We start from the raw sequence: 27,132 nt of genomic DNA, 5'->3' as shown, positions 1-27,132 counted from the left end.
TTGTTTTATTTCCTTTTGTTAACTGAATGTACCCTCGCATTCTCCTTTAATTCTTGAATCTGACATTATTGCTTCGTGAAATTTTGTAAAATACTTACTGGTTGATTGTATTTTTAAGAAAACCTTATTTAAAAATTAATTCATTTCTAACTTTTATGGAATAAAGAATTTTGCTAAAAAATTTTAGGATATTAGATTTGGAATATAAATTTTTATTAAAAAAAAACTCAGCTCATCAATTTTAAGTTGTCCATTTGCGGAATTTTAACGTTAAGTTAGTGCCCCAAAAAAATTAACGTATCGCACAATGTTTCCTACTGAACAAAATACTCTCCTTAACGACTTTACTCATGATATGCAGAACTAGCCAACCAGTAATGTAACAGGCCTTATAATAGAACAAACAAATAAAGAATCTCTCAGAAAGCTAGCCAATTCAACATGGAAGCGAATCTACGATGGATTGACTCACTTCAGTACTGCAAGTGCCAGTTTTGTAGCATTATAAATTCTGTTTTAATTCCTTAATACATAAGCAGAAGCCACGATGAAAAGTTATTCTGTACATAAATCTCATGGATGATATGTGCGAATTCTTGGAATCATGTAGAAAAGCTTAGTAAATTTCTTTTACTTCTTTGACAAAAAATCTAATAATATCCATTGATAACTTAGGAACACAACTCAATACTCACAAGAACCTTATAAAACAATTAATCAATTTTGTTAAAACTGATGGACAAGTAGTACACTTAGTTTATTAAGTAAGAGTTAATATTATACATTCAAATTGCAATGTATGTTAAATTTTTGTTTAATGAATTTTTCTTTGTTCTACTGTGGCTGCTCTTCTGTTGGTCTAGTCTTAAGGATATACAATACAGTGGTATACAAAAATCAAAAAGCTAACGCTTTATACTTAAACATTCTTTTTTTGTCAGTTATAATAAGTGATACAATTTTTCACTTCTTTTTTTCGTAATAATTTGACTAACTATTTAAGTTATTTCCAGCAAAATATTGTGTATACAATTAGTATTAATGAATATAGGATTACTAAAATTCAAAACAAAAGTACAATACAGCAGAAAATTATTAACGTGTATGTACATAAACTATTTGTAAAGGAAAAAAGATAATAAATGTATATATGGAGCCCTGGATAGGCACTAGCAAGTGCCAACTTCAAACCCTGTTTTACGCCTACCTAGACTTCCGTCGTGGAAGCCTAGCTAGGTCTTACCTTGCCAAATAGACAGCATAATCAGAATTTCTGATTAGATGAGTAAATAAATAAGTAAAAATTTAAACTAAAGTTATAAAATATACATACTGATCCTACGTTCTCATTGTATACTGATTCACTGATCGTACTCTAAATCTCCTGCTTTAAGTATGCTTGAAAAGTTTGCAACAATTTTTTTACGTTTGTGTTTCAGCTGCCAACCAAGTGAATTTTAGTGTTATAAAAACGTGCTTTGTAGTAGACAATTTTGTTAAAATTTAAACACGTTTAAATTAAACACGTTAGTTAATACTATTTTTGTATGACTTAATTGTATTAAATACTTTATTAAACATAATTATATTTCGTTAGCTATTGAAAATAAAATGTTTGAAATATGTTTGTTTTCTATGAGGTATTTAAAAAATTGTTTAAATCAGAATACTGTTGTAGTTTAAGTGTATCATTAGAAATACATTCATATTAAATTAAATAACTTATAAAACTTTTATTAAATAAGATTGTAAATTAAATATACAATTAAAAATTCATTGGCAAACTGAAGTAGTATTTTTTAATTTTTGTACTAACACCATTTCATGATTTATATTTTATTTTAAATTTGGTATAAGATTTTTTAAATTTTGTTTAATGTATTTAAAATTATATTTTTAGTATTTTTTTTTTTTTTTCAAATTATTTTTAATCATTCCGACTTATTTTTCAGTGATTGTCAGGTCATTCAAAATAAAATTTTATTGAACTAACTAAACAATTATTTATCTACATTTGAAACAATTTTTTTTTTACCTTAGTTGATTGCCTAAGATCTTGCCTAAGTCTGTGTACTTGCAAATTTTAGTCCAATCGGTTGAAAATGACGTTTGGCGAATTATTCAAAAATAAAAATATTATCATGGCTCCCAAAGGTCGTACTTAAAAAATTTTTTTTTTTAATCTTTGTTTTAAAAAGCTTTCTCAAGGTATGGAGGAATCGATGATCAAGGTCTAATAACATAAATAAGTTTGAGGTGTTACAGAGTTTAAGGCGTAAGGTAAGAAAACATGACCTTGGAGCACTCGTTATAAGATTGGTTATAACTAACATTTTTATAAAATTCCTTCATGATTGAAAACTTGAATAATTTTTTAAATTTTGTATCCTTGCATTAGAAAATAAAAAATATGAGTTGTATTTTAGGAATGTACTGATAAATTTTACACTGTCTTATTGCTAAATAATGAAATGTCGAAAAAAATAAATTATTTACTTATTAACACTGTTTGCAAGTAAACAAAAGACTTAGCAACTCTCGAGAGGGCTTATAGTTTAGATAATTGAGATAAAACTGATGAATGTATTGTATACATCATAAACAATGCCCAGGAAAGACTTTATAAAGTTTTTGTAAAAAAATTTGGTTTTTTTCAAGTTGTTAACTAAAATATTAGAGAAAAAAGTACATGGTTTAAAAAAATTTTTCATAGTTATAATTGTATTTAGCGTCAAAAAGTTCATATAAATCTAAAAAAACATTGCTGTGGCAAAATAAAAACATCTAAAAATCTTTTATTCAGGAAAGTGACATAAGTGAATTATCTAATTTGTATTCATATATTTTATTTGAAAAAAAGAAAAACCTTTTATTCCATGAAAATATGTTTCAACTGGCTTGAACTCACAATCTCGTGTAAACCAGCCCAGCACAGTATTTACCTAATCATAAGAGATTCTTGACTGGAGGATACATTTTACTTCTCTAATATCGTGGATCAAACTTTTGTTAATGAAAGTATTTATTTATTGTTATTTAATAAGTTTGTTTTTTATTATATTATTTTTTAAAACCTCAATAATTTATTTGCATAATTATATAATTCAAGCATTTTTTAAATTTTATTATTATTAGTCATTTAATTTTAACATAATAAAAAAATGGTGGTTGACACAGGTTTTTTTTCTCACTTTTTTTACACTTATTTAGACTTTTTTAATGTATTCTCATTTACAGTTTGTTTCTTTGAGGTATAATGAATATATTTATTAACATCTTTGGATCTTATTCTTTTATCATTTTTTAATTCACGAATAAGGTGATTTTTTAAATGAAGAATACTTAGCAGGGGAAAATTACAGAGGGGTCAGAAGAATCGAAATATACAGAAACGCTGGTATTAATTTTGTTCATATGGATGTACCTGCATATACGCTGTCACGCATTTTTGACCCATTATTTCTTATTTTAGTAAAATATTTACTTGTGGCTCTTTTTAAAAATTCAATATATTTACCTTATAGTATTCTATCATACAAAAAAATGGGAAGATTTTAACGGACCATACGTGTGAATGCAACTTTATGTGATTCTTCCATGAAATTAAGAATTTAGTTGAGATCTGTTTTAAAAAGAACATGTGAAAAACGATACAATTAATTATATTTTCAATCGTGTTTTATGCGTAGATTGTTATTGTCTGCAACAAATTTTATTGACAATATGTGATTCATTGATTTTACACCGTTAAACGAAGTTTTATGAGTAAAAATGGTTTACATTTAATTATAGCCTTTTTTCATAAATATATATAGATGTAGACGTATGTTATGGGTGTTATGTGCGTGACTGAGAATAATTGTGTGAGTTTATTTGACAGGTAAAAGCGTGACGTTAGAAATGTTATGAGCCTAAAAGTTCGTTTTAAATATAGTGTTTCATAATTTTTTACTTATTGAATATTAAAATATTCATCATAATCACACATTATTACCAGATGATTCTAAGGATAGTACATCGCATTACATTTGATACATTGCAGTAAATCAATTTCTCCTTTCTCGATGTTTTTTACGTAAATAAAATCAATTTTAATATATTTTTATCTGCAGTATCTTACAAGATTAAGGCAAAGAATGTTTTACTGTTTTGTTACTTATTTATGTTTTTTAAACAATTGTTCTAGTGCTGTTATCCCTTGCTTATTTGACCATGCACCGTTATAAAATCAGCACCAGTTGCTGCGCCCTTAATTACTGCTTGGGTATCTCCCATAAGATTTTCATGCTGAAGCCCAAACCCAATTGCTGTGCACTAATTATGGCGCACGGCTACAAAGTTTTGTAGATCAAATTCGTTTAGAGTCACTTAGTTTAAAAATTATGTATATCATGATGTGAAGTATGATTCTGGATTAAATGTTTCTAATGCCCGCACGTGTTACAATATCTGAACACATGATATTTTCAGTATGTTCTTCTTATTTTGTATTACCGTCGCACCATAGTAGTTGGGCCATTTATCCCTATTATCTGCCAGAGAAGTAAAACTTTTTACTTGGGTACCCAATAACCCACTGACTACTGGTTTATTTTTGGATGCATTTGTGTGTTGTCTTGTACCTAGAACTCGGATGGTAATGTGAGCCAACAGTAAATTATACATTTTAAATTAAAAATTAAGTCTATTTAATGAGCTTGTCATAAAAATTTGAAAAATAATAATAAGTAGTCCTTGCGTGTGAAAAAAAATATAACTATAAATGCCTACAATTATCTATCTACTAATTTATAGTGATATAATAATACTCACTGTCTAGCCACTTAGAGTCATATTTTAACGTCCTTTTGAAACTATATACTTTTCGACTAGTGGTAAAGTTGAGGAGATCTGTACGAAAAATGACGGCATCAGCTTTAGTGAACTCCGCATTAGTGCCAGAATAAAGTGCTGGTAGATCCCCTGGATTGCCTTTTTCTACCCAAACTGCTGTTGAATTATCTGCAGGATCGTAAGGGCACTTTGCTATACCCATGCCTACACCTGGCACATATTCTTGTCGCGATAAGTGTGTAAGATTGCTCTGTGGATAAAACTCTCCTTTAATTTTTACATTAAAAAAAAACATTTTACAGTCATATTTAACACAATATGTTTCAAAAATATCTCCAATTATGTATAGAATTGTGTAATGTAAATTATTTGTCATATGTCATGTACCAAAAAATACTTTAAACTTTTATTTACAATATAAACATTTATCATTACTATTAACTCAAAAAGCTAGTAGTAATACAATTTGACAAAAGAGCTAAGAAATTTTTTCTTGAAAGTGTGCTATAGTCACGTGGGAAAGAGATTAGTAAGGAGGTGCGTCGCGAAAAACGATCAATACTTATTTCCTAAAAGATTTTATTAAGAACACCACATTTATAAGGCAAAGTCGCACGTGCGTTTCCGTTCAAGGCTTGTCGCACAGTGGAGCAAATTGCCAAAAAGCTGGCCAAAATTCAATTTTTCAAGTTTCGAATTTGCTATTTTTTGTGATGTTTACTTATTCTCGATACTCAAAAGCATATAAGTCGGTAAAAATTATGACCCAAAAAAATTTGTTCTTAAACGCACGCAGCTTCCAAGTAAGTGAATTTTGCTTTTTCCGAATTTTTTCGATTTTTTGTGTGATTTTTGTTTCTTAAATTGATTGTAAAATTTTTTGGTTCGATTCAGCCATGAATTTTTTTTTTTTTTTTAGTGTTATTATATATGATATAAAGAGAAAATTTTCCTTTTGACTTATGAAAGTAAATAAATCTCTAGGTTTTTAATTTTATTCTTGAAAAATGGTATATTTCTGCAAATATTTAAAGAAAACGTAGAAAATCGAAAAGATTTTTCTCGAGCTTTCACGGGCTCTCAAGCAATTTCATATACCTAAACATACCTAGAAAGTTAATCCATCAAAAAATCTTGCCCATACTTTCTTTAAATAAGATGAAAAATTATTTGTTAAGTAAGCGCAATAGTCCGAGGGCTAGGTCTTTTCTGGTACAACCAGTCTGCAACGGATAAATAAAGGTTTTTTAAATTTTTTTTTTGGTGTATATTTTAACGCAGAATCCAAATTGACTCTTCACAATTTGTAAAGAATGGTACAACTTTTCTAAGCCGTAATTGTTTCAACAATTATAAAAATTTTCAAAAAAAAATCTAAATTTTGGTTTCAAAAATTTTTCTCTAAGAATCTGGCATATTTTAGGAAGAAAGAATCTCTTGGAATTTTTTTGTAAAAAGCTTCTAAAAAAAAGTTATAATTTTTTAAAGTCCCCAAGTCAGGCATTTTTTATTAGCTGTAATTGTTAATATTTTTTGATTGAAGCATTTTACAGAAAAGTATCAAGAGAACACTTCTACTTCAAATGGAATAATAAATCAGAAACATAAGTTTTTTGAAATGTAAGTAACACTTTTCAATATTTAATGAAATAGTTGTCTTTTTTTAAACAACCACGCACCTTAACTGACACCACGCTACTAGGTATAACCGTGTAACTTAGAATTTCGAGCTGTTTGATTAGATTAGAACTAGCAAAAGTAAGATGCAGTTGCATAGTGCAAAGAAAGAAATCCATCAATAATCTACTATAGTATTGTTATAAGTAAAGTAATATTGCCTTGTCCATTGTAAATTTTCCGCGCGTATTTATACAATTTAACAATGAACAAAATGAGACAGTCTGAACTCCATTATGCTTACCTGAAGACCACTGAAAAATCAGTGGCCGAAAAGAAAGTCAAAATTATACAGAAGTTAATAGATAAATGTAATGTTTTTTATGATTGTTGTACAAGGAAAACTCTTCAAGATAAACTAAACTCAAGATTTTATAACAGATACAGTGAATAATGGAATGCGTCAAAACGTAATAATGATCGATTTTTTGTGTAAGAGCAAGACTGGTTAAATGCTGAAATAGATTTTACATTTAATAGCCACCCACGTAAGTTTAATTGTCTTTGTCTTTCAATATAATATGCATGTATTATTATTATGATTATATCATAGAAACAAAAACGCAAAAAGAGGAACAAGATCGAAGACATTTGACAAAAGTTCTGTCAGTTTTAAAAGACGAAAAACATAATCTCTTCGCAGTTACAGACAGTGTAAATGTGTTAACCATCGCAGCATCAATGGACTTACGTTCGGATGGAAATAACGCTGCTGCAAAACTGTTAAAGGAAACCACAGGAGGTTCTTCAAGTTGCGCAAAAAGAATTTTAGATTCATAGGAAAACTCACGTAGTAATAATATTAAGTATACGCCTGAAGAGGCTTTAACTTTTATAATTGAAAACTGCTTTACTAAGCAACAATATGAAGCCATACGTCAAAATGCAAGAGCAAAAAATTTTGATATCCATCCAACTTACAAAAACATCGTAAAAACTAAAAAAGCTGCTTATCCAGCTGATATCCCAATAACGGAAAAAACTTCTGAAATTTCATTGCAGTCTTTGTGGAATGATACTTGCAGTAGGATACTATAAAGTCCTCCGATTTTTTATGCTGAGCATGAAAATAATTACTTGTTGATATTGAAGTATGGATTTGACGGGAGTTCTGGATACTCCCAGTATAAGCAATCTTGACACAAATTTACCGCGAGTAACGAGAGTTTATTTCTTACATCGATAGTTCCATTGCAATTAAAAAATGTAGACACTGGTGTGGTAGTGTGGGATTACCCAAGGCTATGCTCTACAAGATTTTGTTGACCTGTAAGATTACAATGACAACGCAAAACCAAGGATTTGATCCATCAAAAAAATAAGCGTTTAAAAAATGAAATTCCTCAGCTGACACTTTTTCCGAAAAAACCATGAAAATACTATTTTCACTCCATTTGACTATGGCTGATAATAAGGTCAATAGGTTTCCATTTATATTAAACTTTCGTTAAAAGGTTATTAATTAGCGAAGGAAATTTTTTTTTAATTAATTTTTGTCCTAAGAAACTTAAAAGTTATCATTTGTAACTTAAAAATAAAAAAAAAATTTCATTTTAAATAATTAATAGATCAACTGAAATATCAAGCATAGCCTGCTTATTTGCAACTCTTCGATTTTACAAATAAATGATTTAAATAAAGTTATTCAAAAAAAAAAGAAAATGACCAAGCATTGTCTCATAGCTTATCCATATTACACTCTTGGCTGCACTTATACGAGTGCTGCCTGCATACATTTTATTGACTGGGTTATAAGCAATGGAAGGTTTGTTTATAAATTGATTGTCATCGAAAAATTAACAATTAAAAGTATTTTAATTAATAGCACTATGTGGACTGTTGAAAATAAATACGAGTCTACATGTAATTTTTACCCGAACATTTTTAGGCTACAGTAAAAAATGGGTATAAAGAAATAATGGAAAATCGAAAAAAAAAAATTCAAAATAAATTTTTATCTCAGTTGTTATTAAGGGTTGACTTTCCAAACCCTTGTTCCGAAAATTCTAATGATAGAAGCATCGCTGGAAGATTTTTTGAGAACTATTCAAAATCTGCAGAAATAACTGGTACAAATAAATATTTTTGACATTGCTACTATTTGTGTAAAAAATTCATTTTAATTGACTTGTTGTTAGGGATCGACGAAGAGATAATACAGAGATTTCATAACATTTTTATAACAATAACTTGTGGATATATAATTGATGAAATCGCTTTTAAAAAGTATTGCTTGGAAACCACAGAGCGATTTGTAATGTTTTACTTTTAGTATCACATGCCACCACTGGTTCGTAAAGTAACTATTTTTTTTTTCAATTTATTAGCATGACAATAACGGACTATAGGGTATTAAATTTAGAAACCACGACTCAAGTTCAGAACAACTGAAAAAGCTCTACATTTTGCAGTCCACCAAACAGAACTGAATTGATTTATCACCAATCTTAATTTTGACCTTTGTACGTGTCGGAAAAAAATCATATTATCCATTAACCTGAACTGCGTTCCAGATTTTGATTCATGGTACATCAGTGATACGACTTTACGTATTACCTCTTGGTCCATTTTCAGAAGAAATTTAAGAAACTTTACACAAGGTTACAAAACTATTAAGAATAGACAACAGCAGTAAACTGTCACGTACTAAGACTCACGAAGATATCATTCATGGACTTCTTTTACACTCGGATCCTTACATTTCATTATTAGGAATTAAATCTAAGAAAACAAAGAAGCTATTTTTAACTGATGTTTTCAAATTATTAACAGATACTAGTTGTATTACAATTCCCGGTGACAAAAAAAACGAATCTAGTGATTCCCAATCAGAATTAGAGTTTGATTAAATACTAATTTTTAGTTATGAGTTTTTAAAATTTCATTACAAGGAAAATAGACAAGACAAATAAAAACTTATGAACAAGAAATTATATCTTACTTTCAATTTTGATTTCTTAATTATACATCTAGAAAAATATCATTAAGGGGTAAACGGGGTGGATTTTTGTATACTTGATATAAAATTCATAATCAGCGACCCCAAAAATCTTGAAAATGATATACAACTAGAGAACTTTATAAATTATGTGATATTTCATGCAAGGGGGTGGTTCTTAAGGGGTGAAGGGGATCAATTTTTGTACATTCGATATGAAATTCGTAATCAGTGACTCCAAAAACTCCTAAGTACTGAATTTAATATCAATTACTTAATTTTTCGATTTTTGGCCAGCTTTTTGGCGATTTGCCTCACTGTACGTCATGTCCTCCCGTAATTGTCACCCAGTGTCCTTCTCTGATAATGCTCAAGTGCCTTTATAATACCCGACCCTCTTCATAAGTTTTAAATGCCGCGATTTAGGCTTATCGGGCTTTATAACATCCTGCTTCCCCCTATTGGTGCCCTCTTGCTAAGGTAGCCTCACTGTTACCAGGGGAAGTCAGTATGATATGCTTTACATATTGTACGTAACACGTCCATGGCTGCCACGTTGCGTCGCTGCCCTCGACGATGCTGACTTTTTAATTTATTCAGTGCAAAGCCTATGGACTTTTTGCAATTGTACGTGTGTGTGCTATGCTGTATTCTGTTGTGTGTGTTATTTATGTAGTTTAGTACTCCACACTCCTCCTTTCATTCAATTGTAGAAAACCACTGTTCTCTTTACATTACTATTTTTGCTCTAGTAGGATTGTTTTTAATGTAGGACGATGGAAGGGGGAAGAAAAGAAGGTTTATATTCTTGTACTCGACGGTGGGCTCGTGGACCTCTTAAAAGATAAATTAACTTTTTCTGCGATTGCTATATTTATTTTACTTTTATTCCTCCGTACTTCTCTCTACCGAACAAAAATTGCTACAACCTGTTTTTCTATAGAGTAATGATGTCAATGGATTAAAAAAAATTGTTATTTGTTTATAATTTTTTCTTTTGCTAATTCACATTAACTTTTATGTGTGCTCCTCGCATAAATTTATTTAAGTTTACATGTACATCTCAGCCTATACATGTAAATATTTTTTTGTATTTAACCGTATATAATGTGAACATTTGGCCTGTGAATTATTTCTACGCTTACTGAAGTATGTCTCCTCGTAAGAGAGTTCCACACGCGCCCCTTATTCGCTTTGTTTTTTTTCCATTCATGTTACGTAAATTCTACTATTGATAGATGTCATTAATACTTTGTTTATACGTACCTCCTCATTAAAATTTTTTTCTGTGAGCTTGCGTATCTAAGTCTAATAAATTAATATATCTAGTTTACAGTGGTGCTGCGTCCGGGAGCTGCAAAAGATTTTATCATAAACCTAATTGATTCCTCTTTACTGTTATATTTTCACGCTGCCTCCGGGGGCCGCAAAAATTTTAATTAAAGTCGAATGTTCAAGTCTGTACTTTCGTGTCCCTCACCCTGTCTGCATCCTCTGCCGGTTCCTTAAAGATACATGCTTTTTTAATTTGCATTTCGATATTCTTACTTTCTCACCTTTCTGCAGTTTAACATTTTTGCTGATGTAATCAGCACCTATTGTTCTATACGGGCTGTCGTATTGCTTATCATATTAACTCTCCAATGACTCTTTCAGCACTTAAACCATTCTTTCCTCCAAGAAATATCTTGTATTCAGTATGCGGTCATAGTAATACTTCAATCGATATTTCACCTAGACTTGGTTCATTGCTGAAATGGCTTTCATTTCTGTCAGGATCTCATCAAACTCTTTGAAATTTTCGTTTGAAGTTTGGTTCTTGGGTGGCAGTTTAATACTAGATGGTGTTCTAGCTCTTTGTCTGAAAACTTGTTTGTGCAGTGAGTAGTATCTCGTACTTTAATGGTCTGTGATATTATATAGGTGTATACACATAGGTAAATGTTTGTCTCAGTGATCATTTTGTTCTACGTAGGCCTTGATGTACTCCATGAGGGTATGATGCATACGTTCGATGGCACGGTTGGTTTGTGGGTGGAATGCTATACAGCCCAATTTGTCTGTCTTGAACAACCTTGCGAGTTCGTCCATGCTTTTGTTCATAAAATAAGTGTCTTGGTCCGATACTTAATGTTCTGGTGACCTAAAGTACGCTATAAACTGATCTGTAATCATTCTTACTGTTTTTTTCAGCTGTTGCTATTTTCACAGGTGCGAGGACGATAACTTTGCGATGAAGTTGTAGAGTCGAGTACACACACGCAGAGACATGGCGGTGGTAAGTCCCCAAGTTTTATGTGCGCGTGTCTGTGAGTGTACTCAACACGATCGGGCAATGCCTCTGAGGCCATGGGTCGTGCGCGCGCTCTCGGTGAGCGGCGCTGACGTGACTTGGACATGAGAGGTGTGGCTTATTGGTTGGTAATGTGTAGACGGTTCGTGGCAGCGCCTCCACTCTTGAGGGAGTGGAATGGTCTGAAATAGGAGGACCAGACCAATGGAGGCGACAATATGATTTTCCGGTCAAAATCTTATGCCAAGAAGGGTTAAAGAATAATTTAATAAACAAAAGAGGGTGCTAGGGCATGATTATCCAATCAGCAATCGTTGATCGACGGTGGGCGATCGATCATGGAATTGATGGTAGAGACTGTTTCGAGTAATCGAGCAAGTGGAAGTAGCTGGGCTGAGCAGTAGCGAAATTTGACTCTCTTTGAGTAGTTGTTCAGATTCCGTTAGCTCTACGTGATCAAAGAGAAAGATTTTGTGAAGTCTTGTGTGGCTCGCGATTGTCTGAGGCTTCTTCCTAGGATCTTGTGTCCAGGAAGAGAACTCTAGGGTCTTGGCTGGTTGGTTGCGATCGGGTGGCTTAAAGGGTTGAAGAAACACCTGGGCCGGAGCAGACACCAGGAAACAGAGGACCCAAGAGACCAGAGAATCGCAAACACCAGGGTGAGTACTGTTGATACCTAATCAGTGGTTGTAGTGTGTGCAAGGTGCGCGAAACCGTGAGGAGGACGCTAAGAGTCCCTCATATCGGGCTAGTGGCTGGTAGGGGCGGAGAACCCGTGGCTAGTTTACTTTGGAGTAAAGGAAACTCGAGTCACGAGGTGCATTTCGTGCCCTCCTCGAGCATAGCGGGCAGTGACTCCGGGTCGCGAGTAGTGACTTGCTGAGGGCATAGTAGTGGCTTCTTGGGGGAAAATCGTAGTAACTCCTCGGGGGCATCGTTGGTGGCTCGTTGGCGAGAATTCAGTGGCCTGTCTATTAGTAGCTACTTGATCGGCTTATAATTTTTAGTAATAACTGCTGTGCGGGGCACTTTGGGTTGCAGCGTCAGGGTACGACGGTCGCATCAAAGAAGCTGAAGCTGCCTAGCAGTACCCATGCCATTGTACTCGGGCTAGTAGTGTGCATGTGCTAAACTGGCTGGGTACAACGTTGCAACTTTGTTTGCCAGTTTTGCATATATAATATGTGTGTACTGATTTGCTGAGGGCTTACTGATGAGCCCATAGAAGTCTGTAGAAATCTTTTGGAACGGTCTACTTGGTGTGTCGGTGATAAGCATGGCTCGTTTTGTTTTAATTTAGACAAGTTTTTTCGTTTAGCATGTTGTGCATCCTAGGATGACTTGTCTCATATCTGGGAGCTTGTTTCTCCAGTAGTAGTTTTTGGCGATCCTGTTATATGTCTTGTTTATTCTTCTATGTTTGCTTATTGCCGCTTCGTGGTATTCTTCGATGATTTCAAACCTTTGATCTGCTAGCGGGATTACTGGAGTGTTTGTGCAGAGAACAGTTGCTATTTGAATATTTTTGAATATTTTCTCAAAGGTATTAACAAAGTATCTCCACTTAATTAGATTAAAGATCCCTAACGATCCCAATCGTTTTTATGTTGTTTGCAACTATTACCTCTTTAAGGGCCCTAATACATTCTTCAATGTTTGATTTAAAAAATGTTTCTTCAAAATGCTCCCTTACATACATGTCCATAATTATTATTCTCCATGCATTTGTCATTTTAGTTTCTCCTATTCGTCTTTCTGAGTGGTCGATACGTGTTGGATAAAAGTATCTCCTCTGGTGCAGCGCATCTATGACCTTTGTATTAGGTACTGCTTTTGTTATTGTCATAAATGCTCGATGGTCTAAGAACTTAAATGGTGGCCTTCGATCCTTCTTAGTTTTTGTAGTAGGTGGAGGTTTTCCCACTCATTTGGCATCCATGGTTGCCTTCCCATTAGTAGGCGTTTTCTACAAACTATATATTTTTTATCGATGGTGAGTGTATAATTGTGTTGACTTCGTTCTCGCTATTTGTTCAGCATAGCACGTTATACAATTCGTAATCTTGATCTCTTTTTTCCTCTGCTGTTCTTTAATTGCTGTTATCATCGCTGTTCGTTTGCTGTCTGTTCTCTTCTTGTTTTCCATAAGCTTATTTGAATCTGCTTCTTTTCCGGGGGTGTCTTGATTATTTTCTGAATGAATTTTATTTTTTTTCTATGCTTACCTTTGTCTATTGTTTCACCTAGCTCACATCAATGCTCACGCTCCTTATTTTTTTTACTACTGCTGCGGTCTCTTCGTGGGGTCTCTATCCCTAACTCAAATTCTGTATTCATCGCACTAGAAGCTTGTATTGGAGAAATAAAATAGGAAATTTTCCTACACCTTCCAGATGTAAATGGACAAGGTCACCTTCTGTCATTGCAATATAATGAGTGTAAAAGTAATTTTCATTGGTTAATGCCAAATGTTCACAAATGTTTTTTCTGAACTCATGAGAGAACAGATAAGAACAATCGCTGATCTTGTATATTGTTTGTGACTGTAAAATTTTTTCGCTTCTTTTGGCTCTCTACATTTTTAAAACAAATTAAAGTTACTCAAAATTGTTCGTAACTCAGAAGTTGAGATATCAAATTCATACAACCATATGAGGTAGTGAAACAAACATTTTTTATGGAGGGCAGATGGTATTTCCGATATTTTACTCCAGACCACGCTAGATAAGGTGCATTTAAAAATTTTTATTCATGTTTTATCTATTAAATATTTTAGCTACTTATCTGGAAATGCAACTTTCTCCAGCTACTCATTGCGTTTGTTTCGTACCTCATTCTCACTTTTATCTGACTAAGCCATACTCCCCTCGTGATGTGCGCTTTTGTTTACTTCTTCTCTTGTGTGTCACGCTACTTTTTCTATTGTCATTACCTCACAAGGCTCTCACATCTCGATACTCATTTCCGGTCTACCTTCTATATCTTGCTTTTTAATGTCAATCATTACTAACGCTTAAAATTTATCAGACCTTCTCTCTCATAAGTCATGTATATTCAGCTCTTCTCGTTTATCTGTCACAAAATTTAACAGCTTATGTCATGTTTCCTTATTTTTTTTTCATATGCGTTATCTGTTTTTTGGTTATTACCTTTTAATTTTTATTTGTAACGCTAGGCAATTAGCTATAATTATTTCCTTTGATGGATCTATCATCAGATTTGTAGCTGTAGAACACGGTTTCTGTTCATGTAGGATATCAAGTTGTCGTTTACGTGCTTTAGGTAAACTTTTTTTTTGGTCTAATATTGCTGGCATGCATATAGCAGTTTCTCTCTCAGTAGCCTGGTTTTACTAATATTGTAGCCTTATTATTTGTTTGCTGGCCTCTGTAAAATAAGTTATCTTTTCTCTGCAACATCCCGTGTTTTTAACTCATTTTGATCCCTTAGTGCTTGCTGCAGCCTTGAGTTCTTTTCGTTAAGCTCCTCTGAATCCGAGTCAGCACTGTAGTTTTCTTGACCTTCTGTACTTATATCTAAACCTCCTCTAATATTTTCACTGTAACGTCAATTTTTTTCTGTATTATGGTGTTTAAGTTTTTGAGTCGGTATAATGGATTTTCATTTCCTTTGAATGACCTTGAATTCTCTTTTTAAGATTTGCCCATATGCGCGCCGGAAGTTCATTGCTATCAGCCAGTTCTTTATTCTCTTGTTTGTCCGCTAGCTGATAAATCTCGTGACATGGCTGTTTGGGATACACTTTTCTCTCTTGTAGTATCGGGTTCGGTGATAGTGTGTTAAGTGGTCTGTTGTTTATTCTGGATGGTGTACAGTGCTCTCGACAGGCACTCAAAAAAGCGCGAAGTTCAAATTAGCTATACGGAGCAAGACGTGAAAACCCAGACATCACGACAGTATTTCATGCACAAAAAATTAGTAAATAAACCCCAAGCTATTTAACCTGATTGCCCAGTAAGCCTACTAATCGCTTTGTCATTAATTAAATTAAATAACACAAGCGCCAATCACCACACAACCCAGGGCGTTTACTGCTCGCTTTGATAATAAATAAATAAATTTAATAACACAAGCGCCAATCACGACACAACCCGGGGCGCTTACTGGTCGTTTTGTTATTATATAAATAAATTTAATAACACAAGCGCCAATCATCACACAACCAGAGGCGCTTACTGGTCGCTTTGTCATTAAATAAATTTAATAACACAAGCGCCAATCACCACACAACCCGGGGCGCTTACTGCTCGCTTTGTTAATAAATAAATAAATTTAATAACACAAGCGCCAATCACGACGCAACCCAGGGCGCTTACTGGTCGTTTTGTTATTATATAAATAAATTAAATAACACAAGCGCCAATCACCACACAACCTGGGGTGCTTACTGGTCGCTTTGTTATTAAATAAATAAATTTAATAACACAAGCGCTAATCACCACACAACCCGAGGCGCTTACGGGTTGCTTTGTCATTAAATAAATTTAATAACACAAGCGCCAATCACGACACAACCCGGGGTGCTTACTGGTCGCTTTGTTATTAAATAAATAAATTTAATAACACAAGCGCCAATCACCACACAACCCGGGGCGCTTACTGGTCGCTTTATTATTAAATAAATTAATTTAATAACACAAGCGCCCCGGGTTGTGTGGTGATTGGCGCTTGTGTTATTAAATTTATTTATTTAATAACAAAGCGACTAGTAAGCACCCCGGGTTGTGTGGTGATTGGCGCTTGTGTTATTAAATATATTTAATGACAAAGCGACCAGTAGGCTTACTGGGTACTTGGGTTAAATAGCTTGGGGTTTATTTATTAATTTATTGTGTATGAAATACTGTCGTGATATCTGAGCTTTCACGTCTTGCTCCATATAGCTAATTTGAACTTCGCGCTTCTTTGGGTGCCACTGTCGAGAGCATTGATGGTGTATAACTTTGAACTCATACTCTCTCAGTTCCACTTTAAGTAAGAGGACGTAGGAGCGAACTGTTTCATGAAGTGCAGGGCTGTTAATGTCAAAAAGTGAAATACCTTACCTTCATAACAAAGAAAATATATGGCATACTATGCTGTTCTTCCTAAGAACGGTAGATGGCACTAAACACACTTTTTAGTATGAGTGGCGATTTTAACTTCAAATTTTGAAATTCAAGAAAACTTGTTATGACTTACATTTTTAACTTAAAAAATTTTAATCTTTACGGCTTATCAATTAGAAAATGACCCATGTTCAAAATTTGCTGCATGTCAGTAAAAAACTGTCAGTTATCTCAGAAACAAACTTCTCTGCTTACGTAATTTTGATACTTTTCCTATCATGAGACAATGGAGATTTTCACGCAAGCTGGTATCGATTAGGATTCTAATAATGTACTTGCTCATTCCGTTTGAGCATTCTGTATGTGTTTTAGTTCATAGTCATGTAGGTGAAGTATTCCTTGTCCAAATTACTTGAGCTCATTTTCAATTACAAAACTCAAGCATACTCTAATCTTATTAATCAAATATTTTAAAGTTTTAATTTAACATCTACAGAAAATTTTAATTTTTCAGTTCCAGCAGAAAAACACTCTCTTTGATCAATATTCTTAATTTTTTCTTCTCACTCACAAACAATGAAGATTCCTGGATAATCTATACATCTGCAAGTTTATAATCGAGTAATGCACTTGCTCATATGTGAACATTCTGTACATAATATTTTTGTATGGTTCCGCAATTGACATGTGATTTTACAACTGGACTCGTTCGTGCAGATCAATGAAGTTTATAATTAATTCACCCAACTATCTAGAATCTTAATACATTGATCAACTTTATGACAGACAATCTGTGTACACCATGAATTTGAATGCTGTACTCGCTCATTCTAGTTAAACATTCTGTACGTATAGCATTTTGACATGGGTTCGTAGTTGTCTTGCAATGTAAATAACTTGACTCATGCGTTTAGATCAGTAAAATTTGTAACTTACGCAACTATGATATTAAGAATCGTGGTACCTTCATCATCTTCATAAAAAAACAATCTGTGTACACCATCAATTAAAATGCTGTACTTTCTCACTTTAGTTGAACATTCTGTACGTATAGCATTTTTACATGAGCTTACCGTTGTCATGTGAATAAAAATTAGTGTATTATGCTGTACTTTCTCATTTTAGTTGAGCATTCTACGCATGAATTTACACCAACACACATGCTCGCACGTGCTCGCGCACACACGCAGAATCCACGATCGATTGAATTGATGCTAAAATTAAAACAATCCATATAAGAATTATCATGTACAGTTATAATACCAGAATACTGTAAGGATTGGCATGTTTATCCCTGAGATTTTTAAGTCTTACCACTGCGTCTTACGATGACAAACAGCCTTGACTATTGTAACATAGAAGAAACACCTAACGTAACCATTAAAATTTGGAATTAAGAGGATTAAATACTTATTTGCTCCAGATCTATAAGGTTTAATGTCGATGAAAATTGACTGATTTTGTAGGGACAGATATTTATGCAGACCTGTATGCTCTGAAGCAGAACAATAAGCTGCAGTGCAGAGTCGAGAGGTAGCAGGGTTTGCAGCGAGCTATGTCAAACAGCGAGTTGTCTCACAGGTGCGAGGAGAAAGTATACAGCAGGCATAGCTAGTCTTTGTACGCAGCCTGGAGTCTCATCTCTAGGGTGTAACCAGGGATAATATAACTGTCAAGCACCTGTAGCAACATATTCATGAGCTCTGCGAACTGAAATCACACCATCGTTTGAGAATAACGTGGGACGACAAGAAGCGTCTCAAATACTGTGCGCAAGCTTACCTTGATGAGGGTGCACTCTATGGCTACCCACTGGCGCTGGCCTTCATTAAGGGCGATGCCCTGCTTGCAGATGTAGGTAGTCTGGCCTTCTGCTACTCGAGGATGCCATAAGTAATGTTGTCTCTGATCGTGCCCGTGAACAGCAAGCGAGGCTCCAGCTCATGCAGGTCGTGGCCATACAGCAGCATCGAGCCACTGATTGGATCGTACAACCGGAGAAAAAGAGGGTTGATTTCCTGAGGGCTCGACGACTGGGATCGTCTTAATGACGTATAGAGGGCAAGATTATTTTATGACTATCGAGTCGCTCGTTGCTGGATAGAGAAAGTCAACGGCCTTGAATATAATGTCCTCCGACAGCTTCGACTCAAAAATGTAGCTGCCCTCGATTGGTATTTTCGGCTCCCAGTTTATTAGCTTAAAAAACCGCATTCTCGTGCCTTCTTTTTCTTCTTCTTCAACTTCCAGTAGCAGCTCGACAATCCGCTCCACAGATGGAGATGCAGACGTAGGGTGCGTAGATCAGGAAATCGCGCAGGTTGTCGACGCCTACCATCGAGTCGGAGATCATCAAGCCCCTTTAGTAAAGCACTGAGAGGATAATGGCGTTGCCTGAGAATGTGCTGTGGTAGTGGCTTTCCCGATAGCATAGTTGTAGCAGGTCCCTAAGTCGGTCCTTCTACGTCTCGATTTCTTTTTGCTGCCGAGCAAACGCTATGACTGTCCTTACGTTGCTGATTTTCGCAATCGTGGTCGTGTTACGCACAGGCAGGCTGCTTTACACGTCCTTGGAGATCTTTCTTCCTTTCAGCCTGGGTAATTTTTTTCTCTGTCGTTGATATTAGGCACACCTGGGAAGATCTCTCACAGTGCTTCAAGGTCAACAATTTTCTCCTCAAAAGCTGAGACGACTGTAGAAAGTAAGCCTGAACGTTGCACCTGGAGAGGCTGTTGTTGCACTAAAAATTATTGGGCTTGATACGTAGAAAAACACCTATCCCGCATAATTGCTTGTTTCTTTACAAAACTTCTAAAAAATGGGGAAACCAGAATATTATAAAAATTAAATCACTATATACGTACAGTGTTAACGTAAGCCAGCCGACTCACCTTATTGATGTCAAATGCCGCTTGTCACGTCAAAGCCATAAAAACTATTGCAGTATTATCGACTCTTTCAGATTTACGCGCGTAGTTAGGGTACTCTAATTACGTAATTCATCATGGCTTTGCATTACCTGTTCTACCAAACACATGAAGCAACAGCATCTCATACCCTGTGGTTTTGGATGCACGAATTTCTTTATACCTAGTACTCCCTGCGTAGAATAATCTTTACCTAGATCTTATAATTCTTAAGAAGAGAAGACTGAAATTGATGGAGCCCTTTTTTACTATCTTATAGGCATCACAGAAACAGAGAACTACACCATGATGCTGTCTCAGTATTCAACAGGTTACTTAACGATCAGGGCCAGTGTCAGATTAGACATATCACACATATCAGCTGTCCTACGTAGATACGCCAAAGATAGACATAAAATAATTGAATGTTTACTTATGAAGTCACGTTTACTTTAATAAGTAATAACTTACCTTTCTTCTAGCACTAAGAGAACTTCTGGCATTAGTTTAACAAGGTATAAAAGATTGATTGGCTGAACTTTTGCCAGCAATTTGATCGCACTTTACATTATCATTAATTCTTCCATTTTCATCATTTTTATCTCTCTTGCTCATTTTCTTTAATCAGTAACATTAAATCCATCGAATCACACTTTTCACACAAGGCCTTGTTTTTTCTCAGCTTACAATTTTTTGTGGTAATATCGATGCACAGACAGTGTCTTAGTTTTTTTCTTTACTGTACATTTTTTTATTTTACTACACAGTATCCTCTGTTTCACCTGTAATTATCATCATTATTATTTATTAATATCAATAATAATAATACAAATAAATTAAAAGTAATATCAAAAGTACACTATAATACTATTGAACAAATTTCCGTAACTTAATAACTTCCAACCTATGCTTCCACCGTACATCGGGTTGATGTTGCGTTTGTGTATGGTAGACGAATGTAGCAGTGAAAAAGGGGAGAATCTTGTGGACGATCTCTGTTCTTGTTCAGGCATCTCCCAGGAGTTGTGTTTAAGAACGCAGCAGAAAGTAGTGGTGTCCATCCTCACTTATTGTTCTTGAAGGTTATACCAACAAAGCTTGTTCAGTTTGTATGAGTACTAGTCATGAAAATCCTTTTAATTATTCAGCATCAAGGATTATTTTACTGCTGCATTGGTTCACCTCTAACTTTCATCAAATTGTTATAGTTGATCTATAAAAACGTACTACGAAGCGAATGTTCATACCCAGTGATGCTTTTTTGCTATTTGGTATATAAGGCCCGTACAAATCTATAAAAAATACAATCAGCATCCTAAACTTAAAGCATATACTACTGGAGTGAGCATGCAGGCGACTGAAAGCGTGACACACGGCGACCAAGCGTAGGTACCACCTTTCTCTCTCTAGCCGAGCTATGATTGGTCGGGCCTGGAAGGCGAGAACTCGACCGACCAATCATAGCTTGGCTAGAGAGAGAAAGTCGAGTTCTTGCCTCCCAGGCCTGACCAATCATAACTCGGCTACAGAGAGAAAGGTAGTACCTACGCTTGGTTACCGTGTCACGGTCTCAGCCACCTGCATGCTCACTCCAGTAGTATATGCTCTAAGATCCTAAACGAGATGCGTCATAACAAAAAACGTGTCTAAAAGCTTATTTTGCCTGTATCTCATCAGCGTTATTGGATACGACAAAAACAAAAATACCAGCGTGTAGAGCGGAAAATTTCCTATCGATCTGTACTTTTACTTTTTTCTTGTCCCGCAAAAAATTTCGAGATAAAAAATATTCAAGGTATTTTTTCCTCAATGCAGTAAGAGAGAGTGAGACAAGAGATACAGTTATAGAGGTGTGTGCTGAACAACTGAAGTGCCGCGAGGAAGGGGGAAAGAGTCAGAGCTATAGCTATAGCTATGTATGATTGAGGCGTTTTAGATCGACTGACGGTTGAAATTTCATTTTTGACTTTTCAGCTAAGAAATTTTCTAAGTCTCATGGTTACAATTTTCAATTGGTAAAAAAATTCGTTCCCCACAAATGAGTTTTATTTTACTTTTTTAACAATTCTTTATCGAAATAACATGGTCTCAAATAACATTTTTTATTCTTTTTTTTTTTTTAAGTAACTCGTATTTTTTGTTACTCTTCTATTATATTATGTGTAAAAAAATACTCTCTTAATGCCAAACCGCGAAAATTGATATGTAAGTTGATAATTTATTAGAGGCCATTATAGTTGTAGGCGATGCTTTTTTTCGAAACAGTTCGAAAACATTACCTTCGAATCATATAGTTATACTGTCATTATCATTTACAAAATAAATAAGCAATAATGAAATAGAAAAGAAAAAATTATATAATGATAAAATCAAGTAATTAAATCTGAGGTGATTGAGGTTATTTTTTAATCATTCATATTATTATGTAAGTACTTAAATAAGGAGTTGGAACGTCATATGAAAACGGACCTTGGAGAACAATTATTTGCCTAGAAATGAATGTTAAATTATACAATATAAATGTGTTTATCGAGACCAAATCATGATTTATTTGATGAAATACTTCAAAAATGAGACCTCGAAAATTCTCTTTGAAAATTTGATTTACAAAAAACTACGCAATATTTTGCAAATATGCAAGATGGTTTTTAGAGCTTAGAAAATGTTATAAGCAATACAAAATAGCTTCGCAAATTATTTTATTAGTAGAAAATTTGACGATAAAAAGATTAGCAGTCATACTAATAATTAAAAATTGTCAAAGTAATCATAACATAGTTCAGAAATATTTATATAAGCGAATAATTAAATCAAAGAAAAGGTAAGGTTTTTTTTAATTATTTTTATTATGTACTTAAATGAAGGAGTCTTATGTATATTTTTTGTTAAAAAATACCTTAATTTATAATAATTAATCTATTTGCCTGCTAATATCTCACGGCTCACTCCGAAATTTTTCAGAAACTGTGAGAAAAATTTTTAATTTTTACTTGGGGGAATTCAATACAATAGAATGAGTAAAAATTTTTTACTTTAAAAGTCACAACTCCAGCCTTGTCTAAAAGGACGTAGATATTATAGAAGTTTGTATTGCCTATAGTTATATATATACATATAATAACTACATAATATATAATTATATATAATATATAATAAACAATATATAATATATAACATATATTATATACTACGTTATATATTTGGAATGTACACTCAGTGGAACTCTGGTTTGTCCCGGACCTTATTTCAGAACTATGGCGTGAAGTACTGTTCAATAATAGGGTTCAGGACAGATCAGAGTTCTACTGAGTGTACGTACCTGGGCCGGAAAATTAAAGAAAATTACTGATCGTCCGTATATTAACGTTCGAGGCGAGGCCGAGGGATAAGCGGACGATCAGAGGCTTCTTTACTTCTGGCCCAGGTGCGTATACTATTTTTCGTTTCCAAGTGGCCAGAAAGCTGCTTTTCTTCTCGCATAATCTAACAGCTTTACGGCCTCTGGTACGAAAAATATATATATAGTTATTACATATATATATATATATATATGTATATATATAATAACTGTCAAGGAGGAAAGCCGAGCTGGGGAGCCAGAGTAAATAGAGAGAGAGAGAGAGAGAGAAATATTATGGTTCCTGTTCATCTCTCTTCGCCTTTTTTACAAAATTTGTATCAAACACGTGCAAACAGTGGCGTCACATAAGGTACAAAATATGGAGAATCAGTAAAGAAGGCAATAAGATATGCAACGATACTGCACTTCATCATATTTTTGTGCTCGAACTGTTACCGTTGTATAGTACTTACATCTTTATATACGGCCGTGCTTTGTTATCTCCATGTATGCAGGGGTCTGATCCCGATCTTACAATATATAGCAAAACTTGCATTTTTAAGCGATAGCCTCTATAAAATAACCAGCAATAAGCAATAGAAGTTGTGCGCATGCGCGTAGTCTTCATTTCGGTTATTTTATAGGGACTATCGCAAAAAATTATATGTTAAGTCAGAGATCTGGTTAAGTGATATGTCGAAAGATCAGGATCAGATCTAGCTTCAGTTTGGTGTTTGCTACGAGAACCGAGAAAGCCGAGAGGTGAGAAGACTGATTAAATAGGCTGTATTGAGAAAAATACGTTACCATACTCGCTCGTCTTCACCATCGTTCTATCATATTTTTCTTCATCTTCATACAGGTTGTTCTGTAATCAAAAGGTGAGTCTTTGTTTATTTTCTTGTTCTTAGACTTTTTTATATTTCACAAAGCAAATGTGCTACATTGCCTTCTCATTGAAAGATTTTAAAGTAAACAAGATTTGAGATCTCATGGCTGATAAGTGAACCGTACGTAAAATTTCCGGTTTTTCACATCATGGCATGGTATCTAATATTTCTTATCTTATCCAGTTCGTATGATGCACTTTTTTTTCAACAGCGTTTCATAGTGAGATCTTAAATAAACTTGTAGTACTTATGCAATTGCATGACTTTGGATCTTAGTTCATTAAATTACTGGCTCCTTTTTTGAGTAGCTTACTTTACGTACTAAACAAGCCATATAAATATCGAATGCCCTATGTGTAAATACCGATATCACACTAACCTTGAACTTTTGCCTAATTGGTTTAGTCAATTCTTGCAATCACAAATATGAGTCGAACAAAATTCAAACCGCAGAAGATGAAGGCAACACCAACGACAAAAGAGAAGAAAGCTACACTTAAAAAGGCTACAAGGGTATTTTTTTTTTTTTTTTTACAATTTTGATCAATAATAGTTTTATCACATGTATTTTGATCTGTTGCTGCCTTCCTTTGCATTTTTTTTTTCATCGTGTGACGAATACTTAGATAAATCAGTCTTGTATAGCGTTACATTGGAGACATATAACCAGGTGTGTAAGGAATACTTATGTACTTACATACAATTTATATAAATTGTGATTATTAGTTTTTTAAACTGAATTCTATAGTTCCCAATAGTTAATTAAATAATTTATATTGCTTTATCTTATGGCACATCTACCATCCTATTTTCTAGCTTCAAAAGGTTGACAAAGAAGTACAGGTATCAGCTTTGGAACACCTGGTTCATGCGTCAACACAAACTGAGTATTCTTTCTTTGTATAATTTGAAGAAATCGGAAGATGTATGTAATCTGCATCTATTATATGTAATTATACGTGAAAAATTTATATGGCTATAAATATGTATGTTTCAGAAAATTTCCTATTATGCCAGAAACAACAAAAATCTGAGGTTGAAGCTTGATAAAGCGGAACATGAAATCAAGAAACTGAAAAAGTCGATTCAAGTTGTAAGTATTGAATTGTAAATTATACAACTCTCTAATATATACAACTCTCTGATTATTTTTTCTCAAACTGGAGTTTTTAAAAATAATTGTTACATTCTTCAACCAACGAGCACAAAATCATTCGTATAAGAATGTGAGAGATTATTGTCATATGTACAAGGTACTTTGTGCATTTTTTATCAATTTTTTCATATTTTATCCATCTAATGTAAATTCCATTTATGCTATTCAATAAACAGGGAATACATTTTTTTATTTTCATTTTAGTCGTCTGATAGTTGCAAATTTTTAAATAGAAAAATTTTTTTTGGATATATTGGTATATACATTACAAAGCCTTTTTTAAATGCACAACATTCTTTGTAATTCTGACGGTATCACGCATTATTATAAAAATTATTGTGTGCTAGAAGTACATTAAATTTCTCTGTGTACCTTTAAATGGAAAGATTTACTTAACAACCTACCTTTTCTAATTAATGATTCTTTTCCACACTACTCTACATAAACGCATTAATACAATCACAACGATTATTGTTTTATTTGTAGCAAAAAAATTAAGAACAGACCATAAAATTGAAGTCAAAATTACAGGAAGTTGAAAGAGAAAGAGAAAAAGAAAAACAAAGATTACGTCTAACAGATATGGAAAGGGAGACAGAAAAAAGACGAAATTTATAAATTGAGCTGAATAATGTTAAACGACAGTTATCAGCATTATATGAGGATAGATATAATCTTAAGCATAATAAGTATGAACCTTACAATAATGAACCACCAAGAGGTTATGGACATTATTACCAACCTCGTCAACATAATTATTACAACCATTACAAACGATGGTATGATTAATGTACTTTTTAAAAATCACTATTGAAAATTTTGTAATGACATAGAATGACAGTGTTATAAGAATTAATGATTTTTCTTTAATCAATTATAAAAATCGTTTTTTGGTTAAAATAATGTAAGAGCTGCATTTCAGGTTCTCCATACTGTTCATGCTACAATTAATCCCTTCGGTTTCATTTTCTCGATACAATTTTTAACTGCTATATTATTGTTTTAATTCCACTTTGAAAGGAAACAGATTTTTCATTTAATTTAAAACATTAAGTAGGACTGAACAGTAAGACATGAGATTACAGTGATACTGCAATATAGCCTATACTTAAATTTTGGAAGTAAAACAATTAATATTACTGCTTCACACTTTACATGTGAAATTACTTGCTGAACGTTTTTCAAGTGTTTAATTTTTATTTTCATTATAGTTGTAAGCAAATTCGGTTATCCACAAAAAAAGCGCCCAATTTTTTTTTTGATCGAAGAATAAGATATATCTCAGATTTAATTTAGTGCTACGAGATGTGTCTTTCCAGGAATTTCTACTGTCATATCCCCTTTTCCCTTTACTTGCTTGACTCAGTGCCCAGAGTACCATAACTCCCCATTTTCAAACGCGTTTTAGGGGTACTACTCATTCTACAGCCACTTATTACGACTACAGCGTGATACTTAAGAATAAAAATCAATCTTACAGATTGGATTTGGATTACTTTTAGCTGTCACATGAAATCGCAATGGTTTTGTGTACAATATTATTGATTGAATTTGACCCACAAAGGCTTATTTTCAAAAATCTAAATCTACAATTTTATCTAAAATCGCAAATAATCCGTATTATACATCTTTCTTAATTCTTACTAACGTAGACGCAACTATAATATTTATCACCGATTTATGCTATTTGTTTTCTAGTTATCACGTACAAAAAGTGATCAGGGAATTTTCTTTTGAAATCTAAAGTCTAAATGCTATTTGAGGTGAGACTCCTGGGAGGTTTAAGTGCCAGTTATCGCTGCATGATGCTTTTTCACATTAGCAAATAACGCTAAATTCATGCTCTTTTAACACGTTTAATATAACAGGTTCTATCGTTCACTTTGGCCACATCGTTTAGTTTCGTACAGGTTCTTCGGCGCTAGATGGCGCGTCTCACCTTAGATCTCAAGTATAATATTCTGTTGAACTGGCTTCCAGCGTCCTACATGTAAACGGTCCCTTTGCTATGTATATATTGCTAACGAAA

General features: G+C 33.6%; 1 protein-coding gene across 2 annotated transcripts in view; it reads right to left on the bottom strand.

The window, feature by feature from the left end:
• The window catches only part of Sema2a (Semaphorin 2a), a 735,635-nt gene that overhangs the window by 293,374 nt on the left and 415,129 nt on the right, over nt 1-27,132 (bottom strand). For both annotated transcript variants that reach the window (XM_089597226.1, XM_089597227.1), the window contains exon 6: nt 4,813-5,083. In XM_089597226.1, coding sequence (XP_089453352.1) covers nt 4,813-5,083 — 271 coding nt within the window. The remainder of the gene's footprint in view (nt 1-4,812; nt 5,084-27,132) is intronic.

This window comes from Copidosoma floridanum, unplaced genomic scaffold (assembly GCF_036245765.1).
Source record: "Copidosoma floridanum isolate Cflo_tuat_1 unplaced genomic scaffold, Cflo_Japanese_pri ptg000031l, whole genome shotgun sequence".
In the NCBI taxonomy this organism is placed as follows: Eukaryota; Metazoa; Arthropoda; class Insecta; order Hymenoptera; family Encyrtidae; genus Copidosoma; species Copidosoma floridanum.
The sequence above is the reverse complement of the archived record's forward strand: the minus strand, read 5'-3'. Positions and strand labels throughout refer to the sequence as shown.